This window comes from Girardinichthys multiradiatus, chromosome Y (genome assembly GCF_021462225.1).
Source record: "Girardinichthys multiradiatus isolate DD_20200921_A chromosome Y, DD_fGirMul_XY1, whole genome shotgun sequence".
NCBI lineage: Eukaryota > Metazoa > Chordata > Actinopteri > Cyprinodontiformes > Goodeidae > Girardinichthys > Girardinichthys multiradiatus.
In genome coordinates, this window is record NC_061818.1 from 2,180,769 (window position 1) to 2,208,391 (window position 27,623).

Consider the following 27,623-nt stretch of genomic DNA (forward strand, 5'->3'; position numbering starts at 1 on the left):
ACTCCCAGCCTGGTTCATCACTCAAAACCCCAATCATGGGTAAGACTGCCGACCTGACTGCTGTCCAGAAGGCCACTATTGACACCCTCAAGCAAGAGGGTAAGACACAGAAAGACATTTCTGAACGAATAGGCTGTTCCCAGAGTGCTGTATCAAGGCACCTCAGTGGGAAGTCTGTGGGAAGGAAAAAGTGTGGCAGAAAACGCTGCACAACGAGAAGAGGTGACCGGACCCTGAGGAAGATTGTGGAGAAGAGCCGATTCCAGACCTTGGGGGACCTGCAGAAGCAGTGGACTGAGTCTGGAGTAGAAACATCCAGAGCCACCGTGCACAGGTGTGTGCAGGAAATGGGCTACAGGTGCCGCATTCCCCAGGTCAAGCCACTTTTGAACCAGAAACAGCGGCACAAGCGCCTGACCTGGGCTACAGAGAAGCAGCACTGGACTGTTGCTCAGTGGTCCAAAGTACTTTTTTCGGATGAAAGCAAATTCTGCATGTCATTCGGAAATCAAGGTGCCAGAGTCTGGAGGAAGACTGGGGAGAAGGAAATGCCAAAATGCCAGAAGTCCAGTGTCAAGTACCCACAGTCAGTGATGGTCTGGGGTGCCGTGTCAGCTGCTGGTGTTGGTCCACTGTGTTTTATCAAGGGCAGGGTCAATGCAGCTAACTATCAGGAGATTTTGGAGCACTTCATGCTTCCATCTGCTGAAAAGCTTTATGGAGATGAAGATTTCATTTTTCAGCACGACCTGGCACCTGCTCACAGTGCCAAAACCACTGGTAAATGGTTTACTGACCATGGTATCACTGTGCTCAATTGGCCTGCCAACTCTCCTGACCTGAACCCCATAGAGAATCTGTGGGATATTGTGAAGAGAACGTTGAGACACTCAAGACCCAACACTCTGGATGAGCTAAAGGCCGCTATCGAAGCATCCTGGGCCTCCATAAGACCTCAGCAGTGCCACAGGCTGATTGCCTCCATGCCACGCCGCATTGAAGCAGTCATTTCTGCCAAAGGATTCCCGACCAAGTATTGAGTGCATAACTGTACATGATTATTTGAAGGTTGACGTTTTTTGTATTAAAAACACTTTTCTTTTATTGGTCGGATGAAATATGCTAATTTTGTGAGATAGGAATTTTGGGTTTTCATGAGCTGTATGCCAAAATCATCCATATTAAGACAATAAAAGACCTGAAATATTTCAGTTAGTGTGCAATGAATCTAAAATATATGAATGTTAAATTTTCATCATGACATTATGGAAAATAATGAACTTTATCACAATATGCTAATATTTTGAGAAGGACCAGTAATATTCAAATTTCCTGAAACACTGAATTTTGGATTTTGTAATTATTTCTCTGAAATGAGGGCAAAACCAACTTTTCCAATATTCTAGTAGTTTAAGCTGTACTTGTTCATTCAACAGCAGAAGATCCTTAGTAAGCTGCACCTGTTCAACAAACCCAGATCATCAGTCCTTTCTTGTAGAAACTTGTACATTGTAGCCAAAGATCTCGGCTTTTGCGTGCAACGTTGCAAACCAAAGTCATGCTGCCAGATTTGTTTTCAGAGAGAGGGTTTCTTCTGCAACCCCAAGTCTGCTATATTAGCTCTGGAACACTAACAATAGCTGAGGCCAGAAGAGCTGAAGATGGAGTTCTTGGAAATTTTATAAATTCTCAGACTAAACAGATGTCTGTTTTTCTGAATATGCAATAGTCATGAAAGTTTTTAACCTATGATTAATTATTCTCGTTCTAACACAATGATTGCTGGATAATTTGTAAATGTTCTTAAAACATTCTCAGATTTTTGGGAAATCTGATTGTGATTCATCCTCTGTATTGTGACACACCTGAATCCTGCAGAGAAGCAAACTGCATAATTTTAAGAAATTGAATTGCTGTACTCCACTGTTAATTCTCTGAAACATTTAGACCTAATTCTAGTTGCTATTTAGATATTTATCGTTATCTTGTCTGATTAGTTCTTTTGAATATATCCATTTGAATTTTGCTTTTTATGTTTAGCTTTATACCTATTTTGCATCACATTACTCTTTCAAATCCATCATCAAGTCAACAACACAGGGAGGTGGCAAGGAAAAACATTTCTGTCGCTCACTAGTCAGAGAGAAGGTGTTTGGAGAAGATGGTGTGGATGCCAGGGGGAAAAAAATCCAATAGGAATATAAACAAGAATGTACCAGTTCTAAAGAGAAACATGTTTATGAACACTGTTTGCTTCAGGTTCAACCATCCACTCCAGCATCCATTATGTTTTAGGGCCATTGGATTCCAACTCTGGCTCAAACATGTAATGTTCAACTGTTTGCAGGTCCAGTGCTTCAAAATCTAAAAGTCATTTGTTACCACAGTGTTTATCAATGTCAATCGACCAGCTTGAATCTTGTTCCCCTTGTGATTGACCCAAAACACATAGAAATAAGAACTAGCAGGTTTTTTTTTTCCTTCTCTGTGCTTTTAAGAAAAGTGAAAAAAGGGCTGCACGGTGGCACAGTTGGTAGCACTGTTGCCTTGCAGCAAGAAGGTCGTGGGTTTGATTCCCAGCCGGGGGTCTTTCTGCATAGAGTTTACATGTTCTCCCTGTGCATGCGTTGGTTCTCACCAGGTACTCTGGCTTCCTCCCACAGTCCAAAGACATGCCTGTTAGGTTAATTGGTAGCTCTAAATTGCCCTTAGGTGTATGAATGAGTGTGTGCATGGTTGTTTGTGTGTTGCCCTGCGATGGACTGGTGACCTGTCCAGGGTGTACCCTCCCTCTCGCCCATAGACTGCTGGAGATAGACACCAGCTCCCCCGTGACCCACTATGGAAGAAGCGGTAGAAAATGACTGCAGTGAAAATCTATACTTCACTGCCAAGCGTGCTTTGTCAGTTTTTTCACTTTTAAGTGGAAAAAACATAGTTTCTATTGAATGCTAACTTTCATAGCTTTTATTTACCTCAAGTACAAGTGGGAGGGATAAATGAATCAACAAAATGTCTAAAATAGACAATAAAAAATTATCCACAGATAGAGACAAAGCGTTTCTGTTTGCAGCTGAAAAGTACTTGCAAACAGTGACTAAACTTCTGCCCCCAACGATTCTCTGCCGACCAGCGATAACATTGAACAAGTCTGAACTTTGCATGGTCGGGTTTGTTTCTGTGAGTGGGCGGGGTTTACCAAATAAGGCCGAGTGGGTGGGGCCATCGTAATGGCAAGTGTGTGACTAGTATAATGATGCGTTTACTTGATTCTCGTAATAATCAAAATTTACTTCTTTAATAATTGACTGGGTGATATAAATTTTCAGATTCAACCACAATTACAGCGGTCTGTTTTTTAGACAACTTAAATGCTAAAATGTTGATGTTTCTAAGATGGGAAAACAACTGACCTGCACACGCACCATAGTAGATTCCTTTAACATCCTGTTTTTAATTACAAATGAACTGGTATCAATTTTTTTTAGCATCTTTATTAAAGTCAATCAAGTTAGACTTGTTACGGTCTATTACAGAGTGCATATTTCTTATTTTTTAAGAGATTCTTTGTTACCCTCATTTGTTATATAATTTCCGATAGCCTTGAAGGCAACACATCCTCCGCTAAGCTAATGGGCTGCAAAATCACCTTCATCTCAAGAGAACGGACAGTGTTGTTAAGCTGCTCATTTAGGTTTTGCTTCTTGGCCGCAGAAAAATGCTGCACCCGCAGAGATCCCTGTCCGAGCTGCCGAAGATGTCCGCTGCCAGTCAGGTGGAAAGAGCCGTGCTGGTAAGCGCCTCCAACAGGGAGACACACAGGGACAGCCTGCTGAAACAGACAGCTAGCCGTCTCATCCTTACATACCCCAAATGTTGCTGTGGGACATCTTGCCGTCCAGTTCTTGGTCGGCATAGCATGACGCCAGTCTAAATGTTTGTGAGGCGCGAGGGGAGAAGGAGCTCGCGCTGTCACCGCGGCCAATCAGAAGGCCCGCGCGGTGACAGAGCATCACTGAACATGGAGGCTAGTCCAAAACTTAATTAGACAAATACATCAAAAATAGATCAAATGTACAGATGTTTGGCAAACATGAGACGATTAAAATGCTGAACTTGATTAGACACTACAGGTATACAATTATTAGGCAATTGAGTATTTTTACCATATCAATACTTTTAGACATATTTTCTAACTCCAAGCTGGATAAACTTTAATGCTTAATGGATTTAAGCATAGCAGGTGGTGTGTGTCCATGTAATGAAGGAGGGTGTGGGCTAAGGAGGTCAGCGCCCTATGTCAAGATGTGCATTAGGCAGCTTCTTTTCTTTAGCTTTAAAAGACTGAAAAGTCAAAAATGACCTAACGTCTTTCAGAGGGATGCAGCACTCTTGAAATTGCTTAGATATTGGGGCGTGATCACAGAACCGTCTTGTTGCAAATAGTCAACAGGGTCGCAGGAAAAGTGTGGTGAGAAAAAAAAAGATGCAAGGATTTGAAAAGAATCAAGCATGAAGCTACCAGGAACCCATAATCCTCCAGTGCTGACATCTTCCATTACTGGGCCTGTGGCTGGATTAGTAACGGGCACAGAGCTCCACTTCGAGTCAGATGCCAGCAAGGTGGAGGTGGGGTACTGGTATGGGCTGGTATTAATAAAGATAAGCTCGTTGGACCTTTTCAGGTTGAAGATGGGCTCAAAATCAACTCCCAAACCTACTTCCAGTTTTTGGGCACTTTCCGCAAGCAAGAAGCAGGAAGTCTGCATCTTTCAGAAAGACAATGATTTTTATGCGGGACAATGCTCCATCACGTGCATCCAAATACTCCTCTGCATGGTTAGCCTGAAGCCAAATGAGAACTTGTGGGCAGTTCTAAACAGAAGATTTACAGTGAAAGCAAATAGTCCACCTAGGAACAGTGTCTGGGAGACGTGGTTGCTGCTCCACACGAAGCTGATCGCCAACAGATCAAGAAACTGACATGAATGGAAGGCTTATCACTGTTATTGAAAAGAAGGGGGACTAAATTGGTCGCTGATTATTATTATTTTTATGTCATAAATGTTTATTGGAAATTTTAAGTTGTATGTTTATAATTCTCACTTTAAAGAAATAAAATAAAGTGAGACGGGAAAATGTTTTGTGAAAAGTGTTTTTCATTTAGTTGCATCAAAACTGCACAATAATAGTTGCCCAATAGTTGTGCACATAAGGATATTTTCCTAAGGAAGCCAAAACCTGACTTTTACATACTTAAACATTTCTGTCTGAGATTTAACATTTTAGATTACACTGTAATTGGTAATTAATTGATATTATCCTATCCTAGTATATATTGTCCTAAAATGAGATCAATAGAACCTCGGCTAAACAGGGAAACAGAACAACCAAATTGTTTTTTGTTGTCTCGCAAAACTGTTCCTACCAATAGAACTGTTCTACATGTTGTTCAATGTGTTTTTATTGGAATTTTATGGGATGCAGAATTCTGAAGTGGAAGGAAAAACGACGCATGGCTTGTCTAGAGAACAGAAATCTGAGAAATTGAGGCATACATTTGAATGAAATTTTGTTGAAGCACCTTTCAGTTATAGCTGCGAATCTTCTGTGGACCTCGCTACCAGCATTACACATTCACAGACTGAATGGAGAGTGTCTGTAAACATCACTTTTCAAGTATTTGCAAAGATTCCCAGTTGGATTTAGTTCTGGGCTTTGACTGGACCATTCTAACACATAAACATGCTTTGATCTTGACCAAATTTTTCTGCGGGAAGGTGAACCTCCACCCCAGTCTAAAGGCCTCCCTGTCTATGCCTAAAAAGAACATCCACAAAGGATGCTGCAAACACCATCATGTTACCATAGAGATGGCATGTTCAGGATGATGTGCAATGTTGGTTTTCTGTCACACAAAGGTTTTAATGGTAGGTCTGCCGTTGCTCCATCTTGTCTCCATGTTCAGATGATTGACTGTGAGATGTTCAAAGCTTTGAATACTGTTTTAGAATCTAACGCTGCTTTAAACTTCTCCACGACTTTCTCCCTGCCCTTTCTACTGTGGTCCTTGGTCTACACGATGCTGTTTGTTCTCTAATGTTCTCTAACAAACCTCAAAAGACTAGAAACAGAACATCTGAACTTAGATTAAACAACTGACAACTGGACTCTTTTTACCGATTAGGTTACTTCTGAAGGTAGCTGGTTGCACTGAACTGTATTTAGAGGTGTCAGAGTAAATGGGTCTCAAGACAAAGGCATGACATTTCTTATTTATGTAAAACTACATGGTGAAAACTGTTAATTACTGTCCCATTACCTCACAATGATGTTATGTTGGTCCTCAGGTCCTGACAAGTTTGCAGCAGAAATTTGACAAAGCGTAAAAAAGTTCAGCGTACTCTTGTAGAGGCTTCGTAAGAAGTAGCATCCAGGTGCTTGTATTGATCTTACAGATATTCACTGTGATTCTCCCATCTGTTAGGTGGAGGAGTTTAACTGGCTGCTGAAAGAAGAAGTTCACGCTGTCCTGAAGCAGCTCCAGGAGATCCTAAAGGTAAGAGCTGCAATTTAGTGATGGACAATTAAACATTTTACTAACTTATCAAGAAGCAGAAAAGTCTAATAATAATAACAAAGGTAGTTTTTGAAACTGAATGTGGCCAACAGGCAGTATGAGAGACCACTATCATTTAACCCTTTCAACTCTAAACCTATTTTTAGTTATCTGCTGGAGAAACTGCTTCACCATAATAAAAGTTTTATATCTTTGCAGTCACATGGTCTATTTGAATACCTTTGGTGTCGTATTAATGTGAACACTTCTAAGATGTGTTAGGGTGGATGAATCTCAGTATATTTGTTAATGGGGGGAAAGAAAAACATGATGAAAAAACATATTTTAGGATGAGGATTCCTTTCATAATGATTCTAATGATGTTCTAAACTTCTGTCAAATTATAGTATAATTTGTGATTATAGTCTCTGCAAATATGTATCTTCATAAAGTGAAGCAGAAGGTAAGGTAAGTTTATTTATATAGCGCTTTTCAGCAACCAGACGCTCAAAGCGCAGAAGAGGTTTTAATATTAAGACTTTTGAGGCGAGGTCTCCAAATTGCCCAATTTGCCCCCCAACTCTACCATTTGAATATTCTCATGTGCAAGAATGTATATTTTTTTACTAATGGTGCTTAATACATCAAAATACAGTAGCTTCTAGCATTCTTTTGAAACCGAACAGCAAAAAACAAAACAAGCTGTGACAGAAAATTAGCGACAGAAAGTGCTCTGCATTACGTGCAATATTTCAGCAACAGTATGGATGATGTTCTCAGGCATGTAAGCTTCCCCCTATTCCTGCAAAGCTAATAATGGTCATTATGGCCAAAGACTTAAAGTTCAGTTTCATCACACCACAGGACAAGTCTCCAGTACTTAAGGTATTTGTCCCTGGGTGCAGTTGCAGGATCATTTCCCTGACTCTGTCTTTCTGCCTGACTTTTGTACTATTATGAGCAGACATGTTGCCGACGTGCATGACAATGGATGTGATGTCATCCACCCAGTTGTTGCTAAGCTACAGACACAACACCTCAATGGGTTTGTGGCATTATAGAATAGAATATATTACAATGGAATCCTTTTATTGTCATTGTCACAAGTACAAAGAAATTGAAAAACATTATCTGGTCTGTGCATGACCAACAAATGATTAATGTAAAATAGAAGTTTGTTAAAAAATAAAATTATTATTAAAAATTATTAAAATAAAAACACATACTTGTATTTGTACTGATCACACATTGCCATTATTGCATCTCTCCTTACAGTCTGGCTGTGTTGAGTTTAGCTGTTGCTGGATAGAAACTGTTGAATCTGCTTGTCCTTACTTTAACTGATCTACAGCGTCTGCCTAACAGTAACAGTTCAGAGTGTGACCCAGGTGAGAAGTGTGCTTTATGATGTTATGAGCTTTTTTGAGACAATCAAAGGTCACTGCTAAACAAGTAAAAAAAAAAGCAAGGGAAGGGAGAGAGGAGATTATTGAGGAGTATTCAGAATAAACTTAAAGTCAAGATAAGAGACAACAAGGAGGTATACAGAAAAAACTAGAAAAGGCTCCAGGTCCATATGGTGTCAGCCCCAGAGTCCTGAAGGCCTGTGCAGAGCAGCTCCTTGGCATTCTGCAGAACCTTTTCAACCTTAGCCTGACCCAGGAAAGGGTTCTAGGTGCCAGTACCAGGTTTCGGTACCAAAGAAAACTCATCCATCCATCTTCAATGCCTATAGAGTTGTTGCCCTGACATCCCACACCGTGAAGGTCCTAGAGAGACTCGTGAGAGACTGAAGGGTTGTGTGTCTAACCAGGTAGTCAGGAGCACCACAGGGAACTGTACTCTCGCCGTTCTTTTTTCACTCTGTACACCTCAGACTTTCAGTACAAGACAGACTCTTGTCATCTGCAGAAATACTTAGATGACTCTGTAGTCGCTCGGTGGGTAAGAAATGGACAAGAAGCTGAGTACAGCGAGCTAGGGGACCACTTTGCGGCATGATGTTAGACTTGACCTGTTAAAATCACAAAAGATTTAGGACTTGACTTGGAGTTTCACACCATGGACTCATGATGTGGACTGGAATCATTTGTCTTGAAAAGGCTTGAGGTCTTAAACCGAGCAGGAAATGTGTTACAACTGAACTGTGCCTGGTGTGTGATCCAGCCCACTCAGCGCCTCTGACCATTTGCTACTATTTCCTCCTCCTGTTGCTGCAACAACATTGCTGCTTCAACCGTGTTGCTTCCATGTTTTTCTCCTGCATCCTGCGATGACAGTGAAGACTCCAACAATGATGGAGAGGTTCTGTCATCCAGCAGTAGGTATGTGCAAAGTTGGAAAAAGCAAAACGAAAAACTGTCCAAACAACATGTTGGCTTGCTTTTTAGCAGAAATCTGCACGATAATGTTATAGCACCTTCCGTTAGACTTTAAAAGCTGACAGAAGCATGTTCCTTTGGGCCAGTTCCTAATTACAAGCTTGGAGACAGCAAGCCAGCGGCTGTATTCACATTAAGTACGGGATGCCAGAACTGCCATAAATGTTTTGACTTGGTGTTGGGTGATGGACCCAAGGCAGAGTGCTCCAAGATGGAGAGGACCCCTGACGTCTTTCCTGAAGACATAATGAAAGTGGTTTTGTATTTTCTTAATACTAATAATAATGGTGGTAGTAGTAGTAAAAAATGTTTTATTTTACCTGGCTGTCCATAATGTCTAACAGATGAGTAACCCACAGAAAATGTGTTCCTTTGTTATTTCAGTATTATTAATATATCCCAAATACGGTGGACCCTCTGTATTTTCCTTAAGCTTGAGTAAGGAGGTAAATTCAATCCATTCCTTCACCTTAGAGCTAACACTCATCATGGCAGAGATATGTAAGAAAATTAACACTTGACCTCTGAAGCTTTGTGGCACGGACCGCGCATGTCATGCTCCATTCAGAATAAAATGAGGTTGAAGGTGAAATCATTTCACGCACAAATAAATCACCTTTTTACGAACAGAAGGAAGGGAGTAACAGAATAGATAAGATTAAAAAAAGGCAAGAGAAATTAGAGTTACAAAGTTAAATTGTCTGAATTAACACGTGTTTTTGAGCTTTTTTATTGAGTCCAAAATTGTATCTAGGTACAGTTTTAGATCCTTCACAAAGAGGTCAAAAAGCTTTTTCTTCTTTATTGTTTTACTCTTATGAATCTGAGAAGCAGAATCACTTTAATTATAAATGTTTTCATTGTGTACGCAGCCATTTCTGGTGTTACGTGAAGCACTTCTTCTCTTTTATTACATTTCCACTGGTTTCCTAGCATACTGCCCCCTGTGTTTTCCGTGAATACTGCAGTAACATCTGCGTCAACTATAAATGCTTAGCTCTTGTTCAGGCTTGTGTGCCGTCAACAGAGTCCTGCACACCACCCCAAAGCGCAACTATGACTGAGCCTTTTGATTCATCTGTTTTTTGAGATGAATGATAAGGATGACACTTCCCCTATCTAGTTGTGTGAGACATTTAAAGCATATCTAAGAGGATATCGTATAGCCTCTCAGTCCTCACAGATAAAATGCAACAACTTGGGGTGACAACAACAAGATGAAGAGACACACAAGTTGGATGTGGCGAATGCTGCCAGACGATGCAGTGAGAAACACAACAAATCTCAGCCCTTAAAACCAACTTCACTGAATCCTTTCTGAAAAATAGGAAAGATTTGGGTCCAAGGAGGGTGGGATGTCTGTTTGGCTGGAGGGAGGAAAGAAGGATGATGAGCTTGTTTCTGAACTGAACCTGTTGAAGAATGTGTTCCGTTCTTTTGCTCTGTCCAGACTTCTTCATATATGCTGCCATCTTTAGTGGCTTAATTCTGGAACAGAATAATCTAGTTGATCTGCTAAATAAAATGCTGTGATGGTGAATGAAATGTCTCTTGGTTTTTGTTTCCAGGAGGCGTCCAGACGTTTCTCCATGTCCACACCAGGCCTGGAAAGTCAGCTGAAGCAGGAAAACTTCATCCTTGGCAGCTCAACGTAATATTGCCAAAGCTTTACCTATTTGTTTTAAAGCCAAACTTTTTAGATGGTGTACAGCTACATTGTCTTCCAGTTAGCTGCAGCTTACAGTAAGCAGACAATGTTTGTTAGAAAACAATGGCTTTCTGAGTGAGGAAGTGGCAGATACATGGTCTAAGTGTTTAGGTGAGTCCGTTTTATTGTCACCTCACATAATAAGTTTTAACTCGCTTAAGCTAAGCTAGTTTTGTCAGTGTGTGACAAAGATTCAGCTAATCAAAAACAGTCAAGGCTGCAAGTAAGTAGCAAGTTAATAACATAAAAGATTTGACAACTGAGTTTATTGGCAGTATCTGTAACCAAACCTGCATTAAATGTCAACGGGCTGGGACTGGTATTGGGGAAATTTACTGCTAAAAATCAAGGGTACATATTTTCAATTTGAGAGCAGGATTTCATTCTGCACTCAAACGTAGTAATACTTGCACTCAAAACTCCTGCTTTCCTTCAAATATACTGTTCTCTCTCAAATCTTTGTTTCTGTGCTCTGATCTAATGCTTCTTGCATAGATGATTTCTCTTCCAGCTTGCTTCATCCTCCATGTGCGCAAGCCTGCTCTCTGCTCAGATCAAAACTGCGCTCTCAAGTTTCTTCTCTGCTTACAAATTATTTTTGTTCTCTCTCAGATTAAAGTCATATCATCTCCTAGCAACCATGTCAGCCAATAGAATGACTGTGTGCAACTGCTAGGTCACAGGCTTAGTTGGGGTGCACTTGTTTCCTTCTACTGAGCGTACCTGGGTTGCTACTACCCTGACACAGGTCATATGGAGCAAAATCTGGAAGTGTTTCTATGCATCCGGTGCGCGTCGCAATTTTGTGAAATAGGTCAATCTACTTCAATGGATAGCTCAACTCAGCAAAGTATAATGACAATGGATAGTTCAAACTATCCTGAAGTAAGTGATTTTAAACATTCAGTAGTTTAACATCTACATCTGTTTCTATCAACATATACAACATTAGAATAAAATATGACAATCAAACATCTTTTCAGTGGAAGACATATTTAAGAATTGCATTGTAAATTTGCTAATTCATCTAGTATATCAAAGATAAAGTTAATGATTTACAATATCACTGTTATAACAATATTTTCAGTAAAATGGTGACAAAGCTAACCTTACATTTTAAGTGTTTGGTCCTTGTTGGGTTAAATTAAACACTTTTTTTTTTTACTTATTAGGATAGCTGTTTATGATATCTGAATCTTACATTTTATAAATAAATGCTTATTCTTCATTTTCCATAATTTAAGTGCTTCACAATAAAATAACTGTAATGTTATACTATCTACCATTGTGACAGACTCTGCTGAGGCGTCAAATTCTGGATCAATTGCTGAGCCAAATGCAATATGTTCTCACTCAATTATAGCAATACAGGCACAGTCAGTAGAAGGAAACAAGTGCACCCCAACTAAGCCTGTGACCTAGCATTTGCACACAGTCATTCTATTGGCTGACATGGTTGATAGGAGATGATATGACTTTAATCTGAGAGAGAACAAAAGAATTTGTGAGCAGGGAAAAACTCGAGAGGGCAGTTTTGATCCGAGCAGAGAGCAAGTTTGCGCGCATGGAGGATGAAGGAAGCTGTTAGAGAAATTATCTATGCAAGAAGCTTTAGATCAGAGCACAGAAACAAAGATTTGAGAGAGAACAGTATATTTTAAGGAAAGCAGAAGTTTTGAGTGCAAGCAGAATGAAATCCTGCTCTCAAATTAAAAATATGTGCTCTTGATTTTTGCCAGTAAATTTCCCCCATAGACTGGAACTTGTGACAGCCGCGTCGAGGACTAAGGCCTCCGTACATGGGTCGCTTGCTTTACTCCTGCGCCGCCGGCGCGCCCACAAAAAGCAGCTTAAAGATGTTTTTAAATGAGAAAGGTAACCTCAAAACCTCATCTGTGCATTCTTCAAGAATAAGCTTACATTATAAAATGAGCTCCGGAGTTTTCAGACAGCAGAGCTGTCCTCTGGCTGCAGGCTCAGCGGTTGGAGTATGTTTTCCCAGTAACCGCAGCCTGATCCTGCCATATCACTCTGTCATTTCTGCTCCCTGCTGTTTGCTGCAGCTGAAAGTGGATATAAGGCATTTTGGAAAATCTGGTGAATAACAGTAACAGAATATAAACTATTTTATAATTCAATAAAAAATGTTTGACATTTTACGTGAATGTAGCTATTTTATAAACTGTCAAGTCAAGTTTATTTATAAAGCGCTTTTCAGGAACAAGGCACTCAAAGCGCTGTACAAGAGGAAAAACATTCCAATGATACAGAAACTCAAACAGAAAAACAAATCAAATGACATTAATAATCCTTGGGAGTTTACCGGTAAGAGCTGGTTCTAATCCAATCTTTCTAATAGAGGTAATTAGCTCATTAAGTCCTCTGTGGTAAGGAATTCATCCTGTGCTAGAAGAAAAATAATAATATTAATCCTTGAGGTCGCTGATATGAGACAGCTGTGGTCCCACCATTCAAATAGTAACAGTCATGGGCGCTCACTGAAGTCTAAGTAAAGAAGCTGGGTCACTGGTAGGTCCAAACTTTTTAAATACTAATAATGTTTGGCTTTCACTGGTATGAAAGTGTTGTAATACAATCCTAAGAAATCTAAAAATCTCTGGTCATTGGTGAAAAAACAGCTTTAATCAAATACTAATAATAATTGGCTTTTGCTGGTAATCCTTCTGAGAAATCTAAAAATCTATGAAAATTATTGAAATCACAAGTTTAGGTAAAGTAAGATAGGAGGAAAGAAAATCATATTTCAGCCTCTATTTTTAGCAGAATAGAGTCTGAAATAGTACAAAAAACCTCAGCAGGGGTGAGCAACACACACATAAGTAAAGATTTAGCAAGAGTACGGTGGAATCTTGATGGTGCGAATATATTAGTCTGAGTGTGTTTGCAAGAATTATGTGTCAACACTGATAGAAGAGTCATTGTCCTTGAGAAGAGAGGCGGAAGTTTTATCAATCAGCTGCATTGTCCTATCAGCACACAGCTGGTAGTGTCACCGAAGTATTTATTTACAAGTTAATTTTATCTGTCTTCGCAGAACATTTTGGGCATGTAAATTCATATTAAGAAAAGTACTTTTATAGAGTCCACTTTAATGATCAAACAGAACCCCATTTCCTTATATAGTATAATATATTATATAATATTCCTTGTATAGTATAATAAAACCACACCATCCCTAAGACTGGCATTTCATGTAAACCTAACTTAGTGGAGTGTGAACTCTATTATTTTCCATTCTTCATAGAAGGAAGGAAGGAAGAAAAGAAAGAAAAGTCCTACCCTACATAAGGAACCATTTTGTCTGAAATTGAAGACCTTGAAAACTGAAAATACTTGGGTAAAATTGTGTCAAAACACGCAGAAAGGTTTTAAAGTCCAGCTAATGGCTGAAACTTCCTGCAATGGAAAGGGGCTACAGAAGGACTCTGGGATTTCTGAAGACACTTGATTTGTTTGACACAGATTTTATTTCAGGGTATCGGAGTAAAGAGACATGAATATAAATGTACTTTACACTTTTCAGATTATATTTGTTAAAACCTTTTAACACAATGTTTGTTTTGTTTGTCTTCTACTTGACAATTCTGTGACATAGAATCCCAATAAAATACATTGGATTTTGTGGTTGGAACGTGACTAAATGTGAATAAGGTCAAAGTGTATGAACACTTTTATGAGACACTGGACTTGTTGGAAGTTTACTTTTTTCTGGAGTGTCCCAGTTTGCATTACTCTACATAACTTTATGGAAGCACTTTTAAAAGACTGATCTCTTATTCATTGGGTTGTTTTTGCAGCATGGATCAGGTGAAAGGGGTGCTGACTCTGCAGGGAGAAGCTCTGACTCAGGCTGTGAGTAGACAATATTTCCCTCATTGCTCCCTCAAACACTGATTAAAGGCTGAATGACAGCTTTCAATGTTTAACTTTTCTCAACAGGACATAAACCTGAAGGTTGCCAAGAGCGGCCAAGTCCTGCATTTTCAGTTGAGAGAAGACAAACAGTGGAAACTCCAGCAGGTATAAGTGTTCAGTGTCTATTTTCAGTTCCTTCATGTTTAGGGAAGATGTTTTCAAAAAGTAAACAAATAAGATTATTTAATTCAACATGTTAGAAATATTTTGCAGTCGAACCAGTAGTCCTACAGCAAGTCTGCTTGTAATAATGTGACATATAAATGCTGCAGATGAATTAGCTAGCCTTGCCTGCCACACTTCCTGGTTCCTGTCTCCTCCTGTGTGCCATTTCCATGGTCTCACTGAGTCTGCCTGTGTGTTATCTCTGGCAGATCCAGTTTCATTCCACAGTTAAAAGACCGACATGTTTGGTTAAATCAGTGGGTTCCCAACCTCTTTCCCTGCTTCTATAGGCGATATAAGCTGTGCCCTTTTCTCCACCTTGGAGTTCATCTGCGCACATATCCATATATTTGCACTGATGGTTGCAAGCATGCTCGCAAACAAATGGCAAAAAAAAAAACGTTGCTAATTTATCGGTTTAATTGGTAAAATTAGACCAGTTTCATGTTTCCTTAAAAACTAACAGCCTTGCACTTGAAAACAGTGCTTATAATATAATTTTATAATATTTTCACCATTCCAATTTCATAAACACACTGCTAAACTACAACTATCTGTGTAAAAGCAGCATGTTGATCAATTAAAAAGATCCATTATTAGGTGAATAGTGAATGTTAACATGCAACCTTGTGATTGTATTGCTCACCTTGCACCTGAACAAGAAGAAGCAGAATATAAACATACATGGGAAAAAGCCTGGATATAAATTAATCTGTTATTGCAGCAACATAATCTCACACTGAGAAGTGTAAAATAACTTAATTATATTGATTCAGTGAGGGAAATTCCATATTAAGAAACACTTATTAACAAATGTACTGATGGCACAATTGTTCGTCCCCCTGCTGTTACTCCATATGGCCAACCGAACTGTACCAAAGCTGGGGACACACTGGACTAGTGCCACAGTCTTCACTGGTTTTGGAAAGACTTGGAGTTCCAACTAACAGGCTGGTTTTTAATGACTGAAAGGCTGCCTGAACAGCTGGAACTGCTCAGGATTACAGACTACAGGATTTATCAGACCAACTAAAGCCAACCAAATGCATCAATTGAGGTCACAGTTTAAAGGGTAAACAAACATGCCACTAGGTGGTGGTAATAGAAGACAGTCTCAGAATTCAGGCTATATTTCTGTTCCATTCCCCTATAAACTGAAAGAGGTGCAATTTAGAATGTGTTTCATTATAAGATAGGCGACTGTGGCTCAGAAGGTTGTGGGTTCGATTCCAGCTTCCTCCTGCCATATGTCGATGTGCCTCTGGGCAAGGCACTTAACCTCAAGTTGCCTATCGATCTGCGTATCGGTGTATGAATGTGTGAGTGTTAGTGAGTGCGATTGGGTGAATGTGGCTCTAGTGTAAAGCGGTCTGTATGACTGGAAAAGCGCTATATAAGTTCAGTCCATTTACCATTATGGTTTTTATGTGTTGACTGTATTCTTTGTTTTGCTAATGTCAGGTTCTTTGTTTTTTTTTTGTGGGTTTTGGATTGACTGGACTGGCAACATTGGCTGGAATCTAAAACGTGTATTGTTTTTGATTCAGCAGACATAATTTTTGGGCTGAATTATGCAAAAACTGTTAGAATTTATGATTAATACATTTATTTAATTTCGAAAATGTTTAATTAAAAAATATTTTTGTCTTAAAATTAAGACCCAACTTAACCACATTGTTTTAAAATTAGACATGTTAATTTTATTGCATTTTTAATTTATGATCAATTAGATAAGTTACTTTATTATCCATTAAATTGACATAAAATGGAAAATTTCTTTCAGCACCTAGCAAGAAAAGACTAACTAGAGACTGAGATGGTCATGAGGCATGGAAGAAAGCTGATTTGACGTCTGATGAATCTTTTCTGTACTGTTGTTAATGCTTTGGATCATTATGCTGCTGATGACCCTTTTTTAGTTTACCAGGTTTTATCTAAAATACCCTGATATTTTCAAAGAGTTCATGATGTCATGCACTCTGACAACGTTCCCATGGGGTTTGGAAAATAAATTGGCCCACTGCATCATGGATCCTCCACCATACCTAAGAGTGGGCATATTTCACCAAACCCCCCTGGAGGGTTTTTTGTAGAAGACTTCCAGTTAAAGACCTGGCTCAGTTCGGCAAAGGTTTGTGATTTTAGGACAGAAAAAGCATTTTTTCTTACATTACTCCCAACAACAAGCTGACGATAGTATCTTGAGGTTGTTATGGAGACTAAGATGCAGTTCTATAGTAATCAGCTTAGGAGATTCTTTTACCTCCGTTATCATCCTGCTCGCTGAGTATGGAAGATAAATATGGCTCCTTATCCTGCCTGGTGGTCAGTAGCTTAAGCTTTTCCACATCAACATCTGAAGACGGACTTCATCTGGAATCTCTATCATTATTCCTGTTCTTTTATTTCCTCAGATCCAGGATGCCAGGAACCATGTAAACCAAGCTTTGCTGCTTCTAAACAGCCGTGATGAGACGTACCAGTTCAAGACGGGGGCTGAGGTTAATAAGGTCTGTCTCTCTGAGCTTGGTGGCACCTCGGGGTGCAGCTGAATGTGGCTACTCTCTGTGATAATGACCAGATGTTTCTGTTCACCCTAAAGCTCATGGACGCAGTGATGTTACAGCTGACACGTGCACGAAACCGCCTCACCACTCCTGCATCCTTGACTCTTCCAGAACTTGCAACCAGTGGTCTGATGGTACGGGCCAGCATGAGTAGGCCTTTCACACAAGCTCCATTTTTAATGCTGCAGCAATACCTTGCATAAGTATTCATATTAACGTTTTGTCACATATTACAAGCATAAAGCTCAATGTGTTTGTTTCATCCAAATTTTATGTGAAAGATCTACACAAATGAGTGCATTGTTGTGAAAGCAGTCAATAAAATCCAGGGTTGAGAAGTGATCTATGTAGTAGACAGAGTTCATCTGCTTGTAACTGAATCTGAGTTTGACTGCAGATATTCTGTTTCTGGCCTCAGAGGTTTGTTAAAGAACATCATAGAAAAAGCAGCATCTTGAAGACCAAGGAACACTGCAGACAGGTCTGGGAGAAAGTTGTGGAAAAGTTTAAAGCTGGGTTAGGTTCTACAACAATATCCCAAGCTGTGAACATGTCACAGAGCTCTTTTCAGCCCATCATCTGAACATGGAGAGAGGATGGACCAACGGCAGACCTGCCAAGACATGGATGTCCAACTAAACAGACAGACTGGGCAAGACGGCATTAATCAGAGAAGCAGCCAAAAGCTGCAGAGATTCACAGCTCAGGTGGGGGAATCTGTTGGCGAAACAGACAGGGAAAGTCTACCCTCTCCAGCACTAATGGACGAGTGACAAGAAGAAAGCTGTGTAAAGGATCCCATAAGAAGGTCTGTTTGCAATTTGCCAGGAGCCATGCAGGAGATACAGTAAACATGTGGACGTAGGTGCTCTGCTAAGATCAGACCAAAATCAGGAACTGGGAAGCTGTTCAGAGATGATGGGAAGATGGATGGAACTTTATACAGGACAATCCTAATTGGACAGGTTTTCCTTTTTGTGCCTTGAGATAAAATTAGCTGCAAATCGGCGTTATATAAATTAACCGAATCCTGAAAAAAAAAACGTTAGAGGCTGCAGAATACATACCCAAAAAGACCTGGAGCCGGTACTGCAGCCAAAGGTGGTTCTAGTGTTAACTTGGAGGAGCTGAATATAAATGCACACCACACTTTTCAGATTTTTATTTGCAGAAACATAAAAAACAACAAAAATCATTTTATTATGTACTACTTTATCTTGGCCTGTCACATAAAATCCCAATGAAATACAATGAAGATTATGGTTATGTGACAAAGACTGGACAGTTCCAGGGGTCTGAATGCATGTGCAAGGTGTTGTATCTGCAGGGTGTAGAGTATAGAGTACAGGTGTCAGCTTACAGACATGAAGCCATGAGATGTTGTTTCACACCTTTTTCCATCTGTCATTTTAACACCAGAAAATGTTCACTCCTCCTATGCCTGGTAATGTGATGGTGAACTTTTACATAAATTTAAGCAAACTGTGTCTGACTGTCTACCAGCTACATGTGCTGCCACCCAACACCACCAAGGTTAGAACCAACAACACTAATGGATCCACCTACAGCTCACCTGCCCGCCGTTTTAATGGTTTCCCTCCTGTGTTCTTAGAACTTCAAGCCAACAGGAAGCTCAGTGTTGCACAATCCTGGAGCGATGTTGTAAGTTTGCTTTTCCAGATTCAGTATAGCCAAAATTGTCTGTCTGCTGTAAGGTGGCCCCTTTTGTACTCATTAATCAATGAGCATCTTGAGAGTTTTTTATCCATCCACCTATCAGATTAAAATGTATAAACATTTACTTTGTGGCATATATATATATAACAGGACTGTTTCCAGCTCTACTTTGTGCAGTCAGAAGCCACTGTCACCCAGTTCATTAGAAGTTGCAATGCTGTGAAAAGTATTTCCCACATTACAGTTTTTTTTTCTGTTTCTGCTTCTATAACACCTAAATGTTTCAGATCATCAAATAAACTTTAATATCAACAAAAGATAAGCAGGGTAAATACTAAACTCAGTTTTTAAATAATGAAGTCATCTTTTAAAGGATAAAGCTATGCAGACCAACCTGTGTGTGTGAAAAAGTAATTGCCTCTAAACTTAATAACTGGTTATTCCACCCTTGGCCGTTTGAAGTCAGTATTTTACGTCACTGTGGAAGAATTCTGGCCAACTCTTCCTTGCGGAGTTGTTTTGATTCCATGTGAGGGTTTCCCAGGATGAACTGCTTGTTGAAGGTCATGTCAAATAACCCGAGTCAGATTTAGTGTTTGGACCCTGATGCCTTTCAGAGGCTTTGGATCAATAAAGTTAATCGCGCAATTAGTTTTATGTCTTGAGCTATCCTTTTTGTAGAGCAAACCTGCCCTGGCACATGTTGGCAACCATCTGCTCTTTATGGTATGCCTGAACACCGGACAGGACAGGTAAAAAAAAAAAAACATTTTGTGGACGAAATCAAATTCCTATCCTTAGCAGAGGGGGTGGCAAACCAACGTGGCCGATTTGTGTACCAGTGTGTCGTGCTTTTCAGATGTTAAGTCAGAGTTGACATTTATAAAAACCTGCTTTTGACGTGTTTTTGATTGCTCCAGGTAACTTGCCATAGAAAGAGTTTTTTTATTTATTTCTTATTTATATAGCGCCAATTCACAACACATGTTGTCTCAAGGCGCTTCACAATAGTCAGGTACATACATTCCAATTAATCCTAACAATTGAACAATGCAGTCAGATTTAGTTATTTATTCAAATTGGATAAAAAGTTTTTCTATCTAAGGAAACCCAGCAGATTGCATCCAGTCAGTGACTTGCAGCATTCACTCCTCCTGGATGAGCATGTAGAGACAGTGGACAGTCACTGGTGTTGACTTTGCAGCAATCCCTCATACTGAGCATGCATGTAGCGACAGTGGAGAGGAAAAACTCCCTTTTAACAGGAAGAAACCTCCAGCAGAACCAGAACCAGGCTCAGTGTGAGCGGCCACACGACCGACTGGAGGTTTGAGAGAACAGAGCAGAGACACAAAAAGAACAAAGAAGCACTGATCCAGGGAGTACTTTCTATGGGAAGGAAAAGTAAATGTTGGTGGATGTAGCTCCTTTAGTCGTTTCATCTAGAAAGAAAGAACAGATAAACTCTGAGCCAGTTTTCAAGGTTAGAGTCTGAAAGAGAGAACATAGAGTTAGTTACAGTAAAAGCTCAGTCAATTTCCATGTCTAGGAGAGAGAAAGGGTTAAATACTAAAAGACAGGGCTATGTGGATCATCTGTAGAAGGTGAGCATTAAGTTGTTGCCAGCAGAAGCTTTGACGATACCCCTCTCCAGAAAGGTGTCACAGGCAGACACAGAGTCAGGCCAGGTGTAGCTTCTACGAAGAGAAAAGAGAGAACAAAGTTAAAAGCTGAAATAACAGCAAATAATGCAAAATTGGATGAGTGTCTTGCGTAGCTCTGTTTCCAGGCTGTGCTCTGAAAGCAGTCCTGCAGCAATGCACCAGCTTCCTCATTCCATACCCACAGTGTCTGAACTATAGACAGAGGCTTGTTAGCTGTAACCATCGTCTAAGAGATGTAGTCACTCTACTTACATGTCCATGTGTAGATGTATTATATCTTAGTGGCAGCAAAAAAAACCATGTGGTTATAACACAGTGCTGCATCCATACTGATAACCTTCTTATGCCCTTGAATGACTGATACACATTTTGCTCTTAAAACAAAAGAGTCCCATAGAGGTGGCTGCAAGAATTAATGTATTTATTCTAGACACATTGATTCTTCTTTTTTTTATACCATATTTTCCGCACTATAAGGCGCACTGGATTATAAGGCGCATAGAATAGAAGCTACTGCAGTCAAACGTTTGACTGGGGTTGCGTTATGCATCCACTAGATGGAGCTGTGCTAAAGAGAATGTCAACAAAACAGTCAGATAAGTCAGTCAGTCAAACTTTATTAATACACTACAAACCAGCGTTCTGATAACTCCATTCACTCTCATGGTAAGGTCTCCTCTACATAGAATTCTATTGAATAGAGCCAACCGCACGTTAGGAATGCATTGGAGTCTATGAAGTTGAAGTTGAAATCAAACGTTAGTTAAAACGTGAAAGGGAACTTTTCCCTGATTCAGTAAACACGTAAAAGAAACAGTTTGATGCACTAAATCAAACGTTAGTACTGTTAACCTTTCCTGTTTCTGTCCCCTGACCGTAGTCTGATGACACAGGGGCCGAAGTTACTAGTTTCCTCGGGGTTAACTCCCTCACTCATACGTTGCTGAGTTGAGCATGAAGAAACAGCATCAAAACACTGAGTTGTTGACGAGATTCGGGGTTCTTTTTAATGACTTTGCAGCACGTAAAAACACAGGGCTTACAGACTCATACACCGCTGCTCCGGTCGCCGTCTCTACCCACCCCACACACACAATAATACCGACGTCACTCCTTCACTCTTGATTCTCAGCTACGGCAGCACACAGCGCCACCTCTGTCCGGAGGAGTAATGTCAACATCTTCCATACACACACGAAACATACACCCCACACACTGAGCTTCTAATCACATATAGTTCAGGCAATTCCTGCAACAGTACATTCAAACGTTATACACACACAAGTGGTGTTGGACTAGGAGTAAGCACAGTACAGGTGTTTACCGCTATTCCTTCGACGACACCCCTGACTACGGTAGCCGTAATGCTGCAAGCGGTGCGGCTTTGTAGTCTACCAGTCGTACTGAAACATTTTGACAGAGCGCCGTGTACAACCAGTATGGATCAACCAATTAACCAATTGATCCATATATAAGGCGCTCCGGATTACAAGGCGCACTGTCATTTTTTGAAAACATTTAAGGTTTTTAAGTGCGCCTTATAGTGCGGAAAATACGGTATATATATTTTATTTTTTCATCTTTAAAAATATACAACCGCACACAAACCAAAAAAAAACAAACAAGAAAATACAGCAAAAACCAAGCGATAAACGAGGTGCAGATTATACAGATTTGTTTCTTTTACAGGTAGTACATGGGTGTCAGACATATCCTGGCCTTCTAGGCAAAATATATGTTCTCCATTTCTCCAAAAGTTTGTTGAAATCGTCCATTTGAAGTCTGTTATGAAATGCGATTCATGAACAAGATTATAACAAGGATTTTTGTGCTGCCAACCTCATCGTGCCAAACAAACATTTAGTATTTTTATCCACATCTATAGAGTACCAAGTACCAAATAATATTCATCCCAATTGAAAGTTATCTGCACATTTCAATATTATTTTCAATTAAATTTGAATCAAGTTCCAGAAGCTTTGTATTAAGGGGCATGACCAGAACAAATGAAAGTGTTTTACTCCCTCTACACCACAGTTTCTCCAACAAGTAGTTAAACCAGAGTTGGGTGAACTCTGTGCTGGAGTTATAAAATATCTACAGAGGCTCTTCCAGCCAAAGCTTCTTTTCCACTGCGAAGAGCAATACTTTAACCAAATGTCCTTCAATGATTTGCTCTCTTTTTTCCATATTTGTTTAAAAACATAATAATAGATATCAAATTTCTAAAGATCCTTATATTATCTTGATATTATTAGCTGAATCATAGAGATATGTTTTGAAAAAAATCTTCAAAATAGGTATTTTAAAAAGATTCTTAATGTTTAGATATAAACTATGTATATGATGACGAATATGTAGAAATCTGAATAAATCTCTATTTTGTAGTTAATATTCTCATAATGGATTGAAAATTTCCTATTGTCCCTTTATGAATATTGATACAGTATGAAGATAGGCCTTTGCCTCTCCAAATGTTAAATGTTGCGTCTGTTTTTCCAGGTACAAAATCATAATCATAAGAGGCCCAACGCAATAACTTTATCTCTTCCTGCAGAGTATTTCTAGTTATGTATTTCAGTCATAGTTTCAAAGGTACGTTAATCCACCGATTGTTTTGCTGCAACTGCTCTTTAATGAGCCTTTTATCTCCAAGTCTAGCTTGTATCAGACAACCTCCAGAAAGGCACAATTCTATTTCTTTCCATCTCGCTTTATATTCTAAGTTACACCAGCATACCAGTATTCTGAATTGGGCTGGGATGTAGTAATCCTTGAAGTTGGGTAAAGCCAGGCCGCCTTTCTCTTTTTCTAACTAAAGAGTTTTAAGACGCCTTCTTTGTCTTTTTCCCTGCCAAATAAATCTAGTGATTGCTTTGTTCCATTTCTTGAATTGTTTGTCTGAAATAACAATAGGAACAGTTTGGAACAGGTACAGTAACCTAGGCAGTATGTTCATTCTCTACACAGGATTCAAAATTTAATATTAGTATTAAATCCCATCTTCTAATATCCTTATTAATTTTTTGCCACAATGGCTTTAGATTTACATCATATAATTTAGGTAATATAATACTCCTAGATACTTTAAACAATCAAGGTCCCAATTTAAATAATCTTAGAGGTCAGTATTTGGCTAGGTTTGTAATCTAGGCTTAGTGATTGTGTTTTAGCGATACTAAGTTTATAGCCAGACACTGAGCCAAGTGTTTCCAAATAAGAAAGGAGCTTAAGGAAAAATGGATCTGGATTTGTCAAATAGACTAAAACATCATCTGCAAAAAGACTAATCTTATGCTTTTGTCCAAACAATTTTACTCCTGTGATGTTAGCATTCTGGATTATCCCTTGACTCAGTGCATCAATAAAGATAACAAATAATAACGGGCTACTCTGACATCCTTGTCTGCTTCCTCTCTGTAATTCAAATATTTGAGAGAGGGCTCTGTTTACTTTAATTCTCGCTTTTGGACATTCATATAAAGCTTGAATCACTTTTATAAATGATTGATTAAAACCAAATTTACCCAAAACCTTGTACAGAAATTCCCAATTTGCCTTTTCAGCATCTAGACTAATAAGTACCATCTCATTTTGATTTTTAACAATATGATCAATGATGTGTAGCGTTCGGCTAATGTTATCCTGTGTCTGTCTATTTTTTACAAAACCTATCTGATCCAAACTAATGATTTTAGGTAGAATACTCTCTAATCTTCTAGAAATAATACATGTAAATAATTTATAGTCTTGGTTAAGCACATTTATAGGGCGGTGATTACCACACTCAAGTCTGTCTTTACCCTCCTTAGCTATCAATTAAATGGATGCATCGCTCCAAGATGGTGGCATTACTCCATTTTGTAATACATAATTGAATACCGTTTTCAAAGTTGGGACCACGAGATCTTTCATCTGTTTATACCACTCTGATGGGAAGACGTCCGGCCCTGGTGCCTTATTAGTTTTGGACTCTAAAATGGCTTTTTTATTTCAACTTCAGTTATTTTAGATAGAAGACCCTCATTTTGATCAAAAGTTATTTTAGGCAAATGAATGGTATCCACCTGCAATGGACTGGTGACCTATCCAGGGTGTACCCAGCCTCCCGCCCATAGACAGACTGCTGGAGATAGGCACCAGCTCCCCTGCGACCCACTATGGAAGAAGCGGTATAGAAAATGACTGACTGAATTAGATCCAGACAATCAGTCATTAGTTTAGACACATTGATTCCTGCTGTTCCTTCTAGTCACTAACTTACTTACAGCTTCTTTGGAACAAACCAGGGTTATTCAAACTGTCCTGTGCATGCATTCATTCACCAGTAGGAAATATTGTCTTAAAATTCTGGTATCAGGTACTGTAGTTTGACTTGGTGTGTGTTTAATTAACCCTCTTTTCCTTTTTTTCGGGACACTATCTTCCACAGTGAGCTCAACAACAACCGCTTTGAGGTAAGCCATGTCCACAAAGTGGAGTGTGTGGTGCCATGGCTCAGTGACACGCTGGTGTTCTTCACCATCTCCCTGCAGCTATGTCAGCAGCTCAAAGACAAGGTGGGTGTTGCCAAAGCTTCATCTTAAAACTGTAACACCTCCTAAAGCAGAAGCACTCCTTTCTTACAAGGCTTTGTTTTGTTTATTTTTGCCTTAAATTTTTATATGAAAACTCCAGAACAAATTCCATTTTGAACATATAAAATAATTACATGTAGTTAGGTCAAACTATGGTGTATGGTGGAAAAGGATTAAGGATTAAATCAAACAGCTAGTTTCTGTGGAAGCACACTTCCATAATTACAGATGGGCCCTGAACGAACTGTAGGACCTCCAGGCCAAACAAGGACGATGATCCTGTCGCAAACTCCCAGAAGACAGAAATCATGCTTCTGGGATATTATCACTATGGTAGAGCACAGACTGTGGAGGAATGAGCTGACATGCTTATGTCATATTTAATGATACATTTTCATTAATATCAAATCTAAAGCCCTTTGGACACTTTTTCTGTTTAATTTCTAACCGAAATGAAACGGTTATATTCCTAAAGATTACGTTAAACACAAAGAACAATAAACACCAACTCAATTAAGTGTCTTAAATTGCTGTTTGCAGTTGAATTCAAACTTTTATTCATTCATTTAATTTCTAATTAGTTTGGTACAGTCAAAATTAAATAAACTGTCTGGTCTAAGGTTTTGCATAGGAAAACTAATCCCTGTAATAAGGTACATTAACTTTAGTTCAAGGTTCACTGATTCATTTGTCAAAAACTATGAACCGTTCTAGAATTTTAACTATTCTGTTCTAATAGCACCAATTCAAAATAAATGTCTTAAGGCACTCTACCAAAAAAAAGTCCAAAATCTAAACACAACAAACAGAATCCCTTGCCTTCAGTGCAGCCTAGGTTCAGATTGAAGAACAGAGGGGATCTGCCTTTTTCAGTGGTAGCCCATAGACTCTGGAACCAGCTGTCCATACAGTTAGTATAAATCCTGCCTGAAAACTTACTTTCTTCGAGTCCCATCAACTTTTTTATCTTGACTGCTTTTTATATCTTGTGAAGGACTTTGGTGAACTTTGTTTTTAAATGTGCTGTATCAAAAATTAACATTGACAGTTAAAAAACTGTCAAGTGTGTGAGCTTTTCCAGAGTAATAATCTGTTTGAAGAATTTCAGTCAGGCTTCAGAGCTCATCATAGCACTGAAACAGCTCTGGTGAAAGTCACTAATGATATTCTCATAGCCTCAGATAACAGACCTGTCTCTGTACTTGTTCTGTTAGATCTCAGTGCTGCATTTGATCCAGTTACTTACCTGAGCTTCTGTCCTTTCTCCCCTGCAGATATCTGTCTTCTCCAGTTTCTGGAACTACAGGCCGTTCTGATCCAGTCGAACCTCCAGAAACGGATCTTAATCAAACTAACCACTCAAGTGTAAGGGATATCCTGGAAAGCTTTTCTTTTTCTATGTGTTTATCATGCATTTAGTCAGCCTGAACTGTTGCACGATGATCTGAGGAAACCAATCTGACAGCAGATATCAATATTTACCATTTGTGTTGTAGTCAGTGATTTTTCATTTGTGTGTGCGTGTGTATGTTGCAGCTTATGGTATCAACTTGAACCTCTCAATAAATGAATGTGATTATTTGAATTCTTTAAGTTAAAGCAGTATGTACCTGGTTGTTGTCCCAGGTAGGTACTTGTCACTCATCATGTTGAACACTAGTGTTTGCACTCAGTATAGGACTAAGCATCATCACAGTGGTTGTTTTTTTCCTAAAAAGACTGAATTTCCTCTGATCCGTTTCTAGTTGTCCTTGTTTCTCCGGTTCATCCTTCAAAGACTTCAATTGTGCTCTTAGATTAACACGTACCACCATTCCACCATGGTTAGCTCTTATCAGCTTCTAAAAATAGTCAATGTTATTTGGTCTGGAAGGTGACACCTTCAAGCTACAGAAATAGTAAAATTGGCCGTCGACCAAAACTGGTCAATTATTATTTTTTAGCTTGACCAGCTCTGACAGGTGGCCAACCAGTTAAAATGGCAAAAATCTGATCTATTTTCCAGTCAGTGTGAACACAGCTCATTTAAAGGGTTAGTTTGGATGCTAATTGATGTAGTAGTGCATTCTCTATGTTAAGGGAAGTGACAGTTCCCAGTCAAAACAAGTATCTCCCCTGCAGGCAGAATTCCAGCAGGGATCAACAGAGGTTGCTGAGCAGCCCTGAGTTTTCTATCCAATATGGCTGCAATGCATAGAGCATGTTAAGAAAGTTGCCAGTAGAAACTATTTCCAAGCACTTCTGATGGTTTTTATCTCATTTAACCACTGGCTTACATTTTGCTGTAAAATATCTGTTTGTAAAAATTTTCCTATGTTTAAATTCATAAAATGGGGAGAGATAAATATATATCAGTTTGTAGTGATAATAGTAGTTAGCACCCCAAAAT

At 39.2% G+C, this 27,623-nt stretch overlaps 1 protein-coding gene across 2 annotated transcripts; it reads left to right on the plus strand.

The window, feature by feature from the left end:
• Nucleotides 1-3,600: 3,600 nt before the first annotated feature.
• On the plus strand, nt 3,601-26,819 carry LOC124864008 (protein rogdi homolog). 2 transcript variants are annotated; one of them, XM_047358608.1, is made up of 11 exons: nt 3,601-3,793; nt 6,488-6,559; nt 10,509-10,591; nt 14,467-14,521; nt 14,609-14,689; nt 17,164-17,259; nt 17,352-17,450; nt 18,820-18,849; nt 18,929-18,978; nt 25,090-25,216; nt 26,509-26,819. In XM_047358608.1, the coding sequence occupies exons 1-11, from the start codon at nt 3,719-3,721 to the stop codon at nt 26,548-26,550; spliced, it is 810 nt and encodes a 269-aa protein (XP_047214564.1). In that variant the 5' UTR covers nt 3,601-3,718; the 3' UTR covers nt 26,551-26,819. The 2 variants fall into 2 exon arrangements, with proteins under 2 accessions (XP_047214564.1, XP_047214563.1); XM_047358607.1 differs by having other exon boundaries at nt 3,604-3,793; nt 18,736-18,849.
• The last annotated feature ends 804 nt before the right edge of the window (nt 26,820-27,623 follow it).